Genomic DNA, 10,442 nt, shown 5'->3' with positions numbered 1-10,442 from the left:
CAGCATCTAATTCCCATATTTATTTCATACATTACAGTTATGTACATAACAATTGGAGATACACTGTAATTTAACAACGCAATAGAAGAAAATGCTGAAGGATTCGATTCAAGTCCACAAATTGCACAGCTGTTACAAAAGAGAAACCTTCTTTGGTCATCCCACTATATTTAAAGGATTTTGAAGAAGCTGCACATTTCTGATACTTTGATTCTAATGCACTTTAGCCCCCAGAAAACAACATTTTGACCTCACTTTTCGCCCTGCTAGAACTGCTGCATTTTGGGTGTCATTCTTACATATGCCACTAGATGGCAAACTAATACATAGCATACTCCCGTCTTGATCATATTGTCCTGACATAGAACAGTAAAATTCAATCAGATGTACATACAGAATTTTTAAAAATGTGTTCCTGGAAGAATATCAGCAATATGATATTTCAGGAAAGAAAAAAAACACAAACCTTGCAGGCTTTTTAAGTACATGAATTGTATTTTCAGACAACTACGTTTCATCCTATCACAAAACTACAGAGCTTACTTAGAGAGTTAGTGAAGCATGAATGATGTGCCCTAACGATAGTGAAATGCTGAAAAACATGTAAAATGATAGTCTGCGAAAACTTAGACAACATTTGGGTGGGATAAATTATTGTCTCTCCCCCATTCTGATTCTGAATATCAAAAGACAAATGGTTGGTTCTGAAGCTGCTGTGTATCCAGTCTGGATATTATATAGTCCCACATTTCCAGCGTCTTATGTCCCAGGCTTTTTAGCCTGTCAGTCCTGGCACTATCCTCTGTCTGTCTGTTGGACCAGCCCAATCATCATTAAGCTATATGGAGGATGATAAAAAAAATAAGTGTCCCAGACACCTCTCTGCACAGCAGTGTCTAAACCCCCCCCCCCATCTGCTCACAACTCACAGCGGTCATCAACACTCTTGTAGCGGTCCATGATCCTCAACACATCCTCCAGGATGGATGGCCCCAGGTCCAGATCCAAGCCCATCAGGGACTCTGAGCGGGAGACACCGGGAGAGAATCGAGGGCACACAGTGGGCGACTCACTCCGCTCACTCCCCAGGTCCTCATTGCTCAGGCCAGCGTCTGAATCCAGGCTCAGCCCCCTCTGAGGGTCCAGGGGGCCACAGCTCTCTGACATGGAGTCCTCTGAGGAGACCTCTGAGAAGGAGCCGGAGGAGGGCACCAGGTGCCTGAAGGAGGCAGAGTAGCTAAGGTCGTGGCAGGGTTCCATGTAGCAGCCAACACCCTGGTCACACACATACATGGAGTGATGCTGCTGCTGGTTGTGGTCGTTGTGGTTATGGTTGTTCGGCTGAGGTTGGTGCTGTTGCTGCTGGGACGGGGGGGTCGAGTCCTCCAGGTGGAGCCGAGGCGGCTTGGGAGGGGCCTGCTCGGGGGCGATGAACACAGGCATGGAGATGGTGCTCTTCAGCAGGCTGGTGGAATGGTGGTAGGGATTGCGGTGGTTATTACAAGAGTGGATGGGTCCTTTGTCGTTCATGGGGTAGGCTTCATCCAGCTGCCTCTCCATACTGTGGGAGCGTGGTAAGCCGTTCAGGGCGGGCAACATGTCCATCTTGCCCTGCAAAAAGCCTACGTCTCCAAACATGTCGCCCTCTCCCTCCGGCCCGACATGGGCACTGTGGCGCATGTCCCCTAGCGGGGGGCTAATCATGTCACTGGACAGGACGTCTCGCAGCTTGAGCTTCTTCCCCCGCTTGGGTGTGGTAGTCTTTAAGTACATGGGCGTCTTCGCTGGCATTCTGTTTCCCAGAATTCAGTTTGTGAGGGGATCGTCTCTCAGTGATGAGATTTGCACCTCCTTTTAATATGAATTTATTATTATTTATGTTTTCCTTTGTCCGCTTCCTGGTGATCACAGTGGCATGTTGGCCTTGACCTGAGATCAACGCAATCTCAAAAAGTCACCATTATTCAATAAGGGTGGTGGGTGTTCCAGCTTCAAAACCTCCTTTCTTCCTTATCCTTTGGCCTCTCTGAAGATGAAGAATCCTTTGGCTATCTTTATGTCTGCTGATTCTCTGACCAGGCTCAGTTGCTTTGGGAATGTGACATCAAAACGCTAGTCTTGGAGGTCTGTGGAGACACAGAGAGAAAGACAGAGAGATTTACAACCTTGGAGCCAGAAGACAGATATACAAGGGGAAACACTTCAAGAATCTGTGTGTTTGCTGAAGGGGACTGGCTGAAACCACCCAAAAATGCCTATGGTTTTACATGGCAGATGGTGTGTGCTGATTTGAGGTTTGTGTGGGGTGTTGCAGTGAATCACACAGTAAATCATACATCCTCGGGAATTCGTTGTGCATTCCAAAGACTTGCTGGACTTTTGTGGAAACACAATTTTCCAAGGAAGTTATTTGTTCAAAAGTATTTTGTGTGCGTCTCCCTGTGTGGTAACCTGTTATCAGGACCTCTTTGTGGTTCCATTGCTGAGACAAAAATGACGTATTATACTGCTGCATACATACTGAGGGAGAAAAATAGCTTAACCTTCCAAACTAACACTTTACATACAAAACTAACACTTTAGATACAAAACTAACACTTTAGATACAAAACTAACACTTTTCTTCTCCAGAGCTGTATGCACATTACACTAACAAGCATTTAAATGCATGTTAACTGTAGCCTTTTTCTTCAAAGCCCATTTGGATGACAGACATAAAAAAAATCACGAGTTGCTCATCATGATCTGTGGTCTTTTGCATAGCATCTTTACTCCTGCTGATCATACACGATACAAAAGTATGTGGACACCCCTTCAAATTAGTGGATTCGGTTATATTTTTTTTAAATGTAAAAAAAAAAAAATGTTTAACTAGGCAAGTCAGTTAAGAACAAATTCTTATTTACAATGACGGTCTACACCAGCCAAACCTGTGCCAATTGTGCACCACCCTATGGGACTCGCAATCACAGACGGTTGTGATACAGCCTGGATACGAACCAGGGTGTCTGTAGCGACGCCTCTAGCACTGAGATGCAGTGCCTTAGACCGCTGCGCCACTCGGGAGCCCCAAAATTTCAGCCACACCCGTTGCTTACCGGTGTATAAAATCGAGCACACTGCCATGCAATCTCCATAGACAACCATTGGCAGTAGAATGGCCTTACTGAAGAGCTCAGTAACTTTCAAAGCGGCTGTTTTTCATGGATCGGGCTAGGCCCCTTAATTCCAGTGAAGAGAAATCTTAACACTACAGTATACAATGACATTCTAGATAATTCTGTGCTTCCAACTTTGTGGCAACAGATTGGGGAAGGGCCTTTCCTGTTTCAGCATGACAATGCCCCGTGCACAAAGCGAGGTCCATACAGAAATGGTTTGACGAGATCAGTGTAGAAGAACTTGACAGGCCGGCACAGAGCGCTGACCTCAACCCCAACAAACACCTTTTGGAACTCCGACTGCGAGCCAGGCCTAATCGCCCAACATCAGTGCCCGACCTCACTAATGCTCTTATGGCTGAATGGAAGCAAGTTCCCGCAGCAATGTTCCAACATCTAGTGGGGAGCCTTCCTAGAAGAGTGGAGGCTCTTATAGCAATAAAGGGGGGGACCAACTCCAAATGCCCATGATTTTAGAATGAGATGTTCAACGGGCGGGTCTCCACATACTTTTGGTCATGTAGTGTAGTTCATGGCTGTGCTCTAAGCTGACTCACTGAGGAATTGACCGCAGAGTCGTTAGCCACATTGTGACAAGGCATTGTGTCACTGAGTAGTGACAGCAGATGGGGGCTGATAGTGAAAGATTTCACTGGCAATGGGACTATACCATTTGTGACACGCCCTCAGATAAGATACAAACAGCCTACTATTCTCTGAGACAGAGAGATTGAATCCTCTTTCTTGAGTAGGAAGTAAACAATATTTCACCCTTCTATCTTTATATTATGTGTCTGGCAGATTGTATGCAGGTAAGTGAATCTATAAACATGCTGGTTGACAAACAACACAACAGGGATAAAGTGCTGTGCTTGCCCATGTATGCTGACAGTCCTGGTGCTGCATGACAATGCTGTAATCCTGTCCTGCTCCACTCTTCATTCAGAAGGTCCTGGGCCCTGCTCCTCACCTATTTATGGTGAGGGATTTACCCTAATTCCATCACAGAGGAAGTTTTATCAAACACACACACGCACACACTACTGATAAGACAGCTGGATGAAAACTGACAGAAATGTTGAATTACTCATCACAAAAGTGACAGATCTGTTGGGCTCCCGAGTGGCGCAGCGGTCTAAGGCACTGCATCTCTGTGCATGAGGCATCACTGCAGTCTCTGGTTTGAATCCAGGCTGCATCACATCCGGCTGTGATTGGGAGTCCCATAGGGCGGTGCACAATTGGCCCAGCATTGTCTGGGTTTGGCTATCATTGTAAATAAAAATTTACTCTTAACTTGCCTAGTTAAATAAAGGTTCAACTAAAAAAAATATGCCTAGATATTTCTTGTTAATTAAAATATTAATGGGGATATTTAAAAGGTCCAATGCAGCCACCATCAAAAAGAAACAAAGGGCAAAGAGCAATTTCTCAAGCAAGAATTTTGGGAGTGGTCTGAGTGGGGAGGGGAAAACTGTAAACTAGCTGTTATTGGCAGAGTGGTTTGGATCTCTATTTCTTATTGGTCTATTAACTACTGAGCTCCTACAAATATTGAAATTTACATGGTTTTTAGAGTGAAGTACATCGGAAAAAAGCAAAAGAAAACTGCAAGACTGAAGAGGAGAAAAAACAAGCAACAAACAAAGAAGATAGGCTTTTGAAAAATAACTATTTTTCATAAAATTGTAGTTATCTTAGCTAGCTGAATTGTTTATCAGTTGCTAAGCAGTTGCTAGGGACTCTTTTGGAAGAAGCTAGCTAGCTAACGAAGAACAATAAAGAATATCTAGTTAACAGAAGAAAAGAAAGAGAAAATCAGGACAGAAGAAAAAGGATATCAAAGTGAAACAGTTCTCTAAAGACACAAGAGACAATAATACAAGAAACAACACTTCTGTAGCTTGTCAACTATGTGTCTGTCTATCCCTGTTCTCTCCCCTCTGCACAGGCCATACAAACGCTTCACACCGCGTGGCCGCTGCCACTCTAACCTGGTGGTCCCAGCGCGCACGACACACGTGGAGTTCCAGGTCTCCGGCAGCCTCTGGAACTGCCGGTCTGCAGCCAACAAGGCTGAGTTCATCTCAGCCTATGCTACCCTCCAGTCCATAGACTTCCTGGCGCTGACGGAAACATGGATTACCACAGATAACACTGCTACTCCTACTGCTCTCTCTTCGTCTGCCCACGTGTTCTCGCATACCCCTAGAGCATCGAGCCAGCGGGGTGGTGGCACTGGAATCCTCATCTCTCCCAAGTGGACATTCTCTCTTTCTCCCCTGACCCATCTGTCTATCTCCTCATTTGAATTCCATGCTGTCACAGTTACCAGCCCTTTCAAGCTTAACATCCTTATCATTTATCGCCCTCCAGGTTCCCTTGGAGAGTTCATCAATGAGCTTGACGCCTTGATAAGTTCCTTTCCTGAAGATGGCTCACCTCTCACAGTTCTGGGTGACTTTAACCTCCCCACGTCTACCTTTGACTCATTCCTCTCTGCCTCCTTCTTTCCACTCCTCTCCTCTTTTGACCTCACCCTCTCACCTTCCCCCCCTACTCACAAGGCAGGCAATACGCTTGACCTCATCTTTACTAGACGCTGTTCTTCCACTAATCTCATTGCAACTCCCCTCCAAATCTTCGACCACTACCTTGTATCCTTTTCCCTCTTGCGCTCATCCAACACTTCTCACTCTGCCCCTACTCGGATGGTATTGCGCCGTCCCAACCTTCGCTCTCTCTCTCCCGCTACTCTCTCCTCTTCCATCCTATCATCTCTTCCCTCTGCTCAAACCTTCTCCAACCTATCTCCTGATTCTGCCTCCTCAACCCTCCTCTCCTCCCTTTCTGCATCCTTTGATTTTCTCTGTCCCCTATCCTCCAGGCCGGCTCGGTCCTCCCTCCTGCTCCGTGGCTCGACGACTCACTACGAGCTCACAGAACAGGGCTCCGGGCAGCCGAGCGGAAATGGAGGAAAACTCGCCTCCTGCGGACCTGGCATCCTTTCACTCCCTCCTCTCTACATTCTCCTCTTCTGTCTCTGCTGCTAAAGCCACTTTCTACCACTCTAAATTCCAAGCATCTGCCTCTAACCCTAGGAAGCTCTTTGCTACCTTCTCCTCCCTCCTGAATCCTCCTCCCCCTCCCCCCCCCCTCCTCCCTCTCTGCGGATGACTTCGTCAACCATTTTGAAAAGAAGGTTGACGATATCCGATCCTCGTTTGCTAAGTCAAACGACACCGCTGGTCCTGCTCACACTGCCCTACCCTGTGCTTTGACCTCTTTCTCCCCTCTCTCTCCAGATGAAATCTCGCGTCTTGTGACGGCCGGCCGCCCAACAACCTGCCCACTTGACCCTATCCCCTCCTCTCTTCTCCAGACCATTTCCAGAGACCTTCTCCCCTACCTCACCTCGCTCATCAACTCATCCTTGACCGCTGGCTACGTCCCTTCCGTCTTCAAGAGAGCGAGAGTTGCACCCCTTCTGAAAAAACCTACACTCGATCCCTCCGATGTCAACAACTACAGACCAGTATCCCTTCTTTCTTTTCTCTCCAAAACTCTTGAACGTGCCGTCCTTAGCCAGCTCTCCTGCTATATCTCTCAGAATGACCTTCTTGATCCTAATCAGTCAGGTTTCAAGACTGGGCATTCAACTGAGACTGCTCTTCTCTGTGTCACGGAGGCTCTCCGCACTGCTAAAGCTAACTCTCTCTCCTCTGCTCTCATCCTTCTAGACCTATCTGCTGCCTTTGATACTGTGAACCATCAGATCCTCCTCTCCACCCTCTCCGAGTTGGGCATCTCCGGCGCGGCCCACGCTTGGATTGCGTCCTACCTGACAGGTCGCTCCTACCAGGTGGCGTGGCGAGAATCTGTCTCCGCACCATGCGCTCTCACCACTGGTGTCCCCCAGGGCTCTGTTCTAGGCCCTCTCCTATTCTCGCTATACACCAAGTCACTTGGCTCTGTCAAATCCTCACATGGTCTCTCCTATCATTGCTATGCAGACGACACACAATTAATCTTCTCCTTTCCCCCTTCTGATAACCAGGCGGCGAATTGCATCTCTGCATGTCTGTCAGACATATCAGTGTGGATGACGGATCACCACCTCAAGCTGAACCTCGGCAAGACGGAGCTGCTCTTCCTCCCGGGGAAGGACTGCCCGTTCCATGATCTCGCCATCACGGTTGACAACTCCCTTGTGTCCTCCTCCCAGAGTGCTAAGAACCTTGGCGTGATCCTGGACAACACCCTGTCGTTCTCCACTAACATCAAGGCGGTGACCCGATCCTGTAGGTTCATGCTCTACAACATTCGCATAGTACGACCCTGCCTCACACAGGAAGCGGCGCAGGTCCTAATCCAGGCACTTGTCATCTCCCGTCTGGATTACTGCAACTCGCTGTTGGCTGGGCTCCCTGCCTGTGCCATTAAACCCCTACAACTCATCCAGAACGCCGCAGCCCGTCTGGTGTTCAACCTTCCCAAGTTCTCTCACGTCACCCCGCTCCTCCGCTCTCTCCACTGGCTTCCAGTTGATGCTCGCATCCGCTACAAGACCATGGTGATTGCCTACGGAGCTGTGAAGGGAACGGCACCTCCATACCTTCAGGCTCTGATCAGGCCCTACACCCAAACAAGGGCACTGCGTTCATCCACCTCTGGCCTGCTGGCCCCCCTTCCTCTGAGGAAGCACAGTTCCCGCTCAGCCCAGTCAAAACTGTTCGCTGCTCTGGCACCCCAATGGTGGAACAAGCTCCCTCACGACGCCAGGACAGCGGAGTCAATCACCACCTTCCGGAGACACCTGAAACCCCACCTCTTTAAGGAATACCTAGGATAGGATAAAGTAATCCTTCTAACCCCCCCCCCTTAAAAGATTTAGATGCACTATTGTAAAGTGGTTGTTCCACTGGATATCATAAGGTGAATGCACCAATTTGTAAGTCGCTCTGGATAAGAGCGTCTGCTAAATGACTTAAATGTAATGTAATGTAATGTAACTAATTTACTGCATGGTGATGTCACCAACTCTATCCCACCAAAACAGGCTGAAATTTCAAGTGTACTTTTCAAATAGCTATTACACTAAAATGGCATTATCATCCTCTTCAGAACGTCACAGTATATTTCCAAACTCATAGTGTGGAAATATATATAAAACACAGGAAAATCACAATTCTGACTGCATTATGTTATATTTTGTTATTATTTTCCTGGACACATTTGTTACATAATTATTCAAGTCAACACCTGTTTGTAGTTTATTTCTGCCACATTTGGTCTCAATTTGCGTTGTGTATCAAAAGGTTATTCCATTATACCGCCAGTTCCGCACTCCTTGTTACTTCTCTAGCCGACCAAGGAAAGTGGCTATTAAGAAGTTGTGCTTCATTCCTTGTCCTGAAACTCCTAATTCGGCCATCCTAATGGCACGCTGTCCCCTAATCAGAATGCGTTCTGCGTCATGCGTAATGTGGTTGACATTTTGCTTAGTTTTTCTCTCTTCTGATGATCAAAACCAGGCCAACAAAATAACCCAACGCCCAATATATAAATAATTCTACTGGTGTATTTTTCAGTAGGTGCAATACATTATCCAGACGTTTTTGGAGGGAATACTCAGGCTATTGCGCAAACGTATTGCCTGTCAACTTTACCATCATTAATTAATGTTGTGCATTGTTGTGCATATTATATAGCCTACCAAGACGGTATAATTGAATCAAACCAGCAGTGAATTCAATCAGTGCAATGTTGAAGAGGTAATACGTAAGCATCAAAATGTATGGCCAATGTAATTCATTTGTCATATGGCTTGTGGAAAACAGATTTCTGGGTTTGAAATTAGATTGTAGAGCGAAAGGCTCTGATTTCTTGTCGTGATTAAGGTCCCAGGTTCTTGTGCCCTTGTGTAACAGTCTCACTCAGACCCATACTGGTTGAACCAACGTGGAATAGACGTTGAATTGGCGTCTGTGCCCAGTGGGTGGGTTGTACCAACACAAGCCTTATGTAATAGTTAGGCTCTGAGATCATCCAATTCCCGGACATCCCCCAGTTAACTATTTGGTAGGCTACCACTGTATACCTGCTAATCCACACTCACAGCTCGGCTATTTTAAAGGCGATTATTTTCCAAGAGAGCAATACATAGGCTTACGTTTGTAGGCCTATAGGACACACGCTTAAAGGAGTAGTCGTTCACGTTTATTGAAGAGGCCATTGATTAGGGTATAGCAGAGGACTACTATATAAGGCTGTAAATAATGGGACGATGTAGGCTACAGTATTATATGGTTATAAGGAATATACCCAAACAAAAGTACGAACATGTTTATAGCAAACAACTGAATTTAAAGTGGCTTCTTCTCACTGATTTATTTTATATCTATTTGATAGAGCGTTGTGAGGGTCGCGTGGCTCACACTGGTTGACAGCTCTGGTAGTGGAACACCCTGTTATATCATACGCCCTATTTATTAAACTTGTAATCTTCTTATGATATTAGATCCATCATAATCAGATGCAGACAGTGGTTCTGACACATCAAATTGTATCGGCTACCAAATTACACACATTTAAACTGCTCATCTCATGTGAAGACTGTCATTTCAACACATTTTGATTTCATTGTTGGTAATCAAACAGGGGTATAAATTGTTTTCTAATTTGCAGTCATGCAGGCTGGCGAAATATAACCTATATATTATTTTTATAATTTAGGTGAGAGATATTCAGACAGAACGGACAAGTGACAACAGCTTGCAGCCATAATTACTTGTGAAACAACAGTTTTAATGTCGTAATAATAGCCTAAACAGAAGTAAATAATAGATTATTGAGTGAATACTTGCCTACCTTGTAAAGGAATAGCTATATTTCCACAAGGAATAATCGCGGAGATGTGTCCATTGTCCACCATTAAGGCGTCAGCTTCTCTGGTTAGTTTAAGAACAGGTAAACCTCTTACTGCGAACTGTTTCTGTAATCGAGGAGCCTCGCAAACAGTTTGGGTGGAGAAGGGAGGGGGCGTGATGGTTGTGAATGAAGAAAGTGAAAGGCGATCCTGTGTTGCGCGCTCTTGTGTGCAATTAACGACTGGTAAAGTATAGTAGGCTAAATAGCATGCAGCAACAGATTGTTCAAAAACATTGTGAAAGTAAATTCATCACAGTCTATTAAATCTTTAGCTAAGCATAACACAGCAGTTTTTAAAGTTCAGTGAAGCACAAACAGTTGATGCGCACATACTGCATATGGGCCAACCAA

General features: G+C 45.8%; 1 protein-coding gene across 1 annotated transcript; it reads right to left on the bottom strand.

The window, feature by feature from the left end:
• Positions 1–10,233, bottom strand: LOC106580866 (cdc42 effector protein 2). Its single transcript, XM_014162367.2, has 2 exons — positions 10,032–10,233; positions 1–2,126 (listed from the first exon to the last, which is right to left on the bottom strand). Exon 2 carries the CDS (start codon positions 1,789–1,791, stop codon positions 919–921), a length of 873 nt encoding a protein of 290 aa, XP_014017842.1. The 5' UTR covers positions 1,792–2,126; positions 10,032–10,233; the 3' UTR covers positions 1–918.
• Between the last annotated feature and the right edge of the window lie 209 nt (positions 10,234–10,442).

Source organism: Salmo salar, chromosome ssa20 (assembly GCF_905237065.1).
Source record: "Salmo salar chromosome ssa20, Ssal_v3.1, whole genome shotgun sequence".
Lineage (NCBI taxonomy): Eukaryota > Metazoa > Chordata > Actinopteri > Salmoniformes > Salmonidae > Salmo > Salmo salar.
The sequence above is the reverse complement of the archived record's forward strand: the minus strand, read 5'-3'. Positions and strand labels throughout refer to the sequence as shown.

Excerpts from the sequence above, each read along its gene's own strand:
- LOC106580866 (XM_014162367.2), bottom strand. The coding sequence starts at position 1,791 with ATGCCAGCGAAGACGCCCATGTACTTAAAGACTACCACACCCAAGCGG.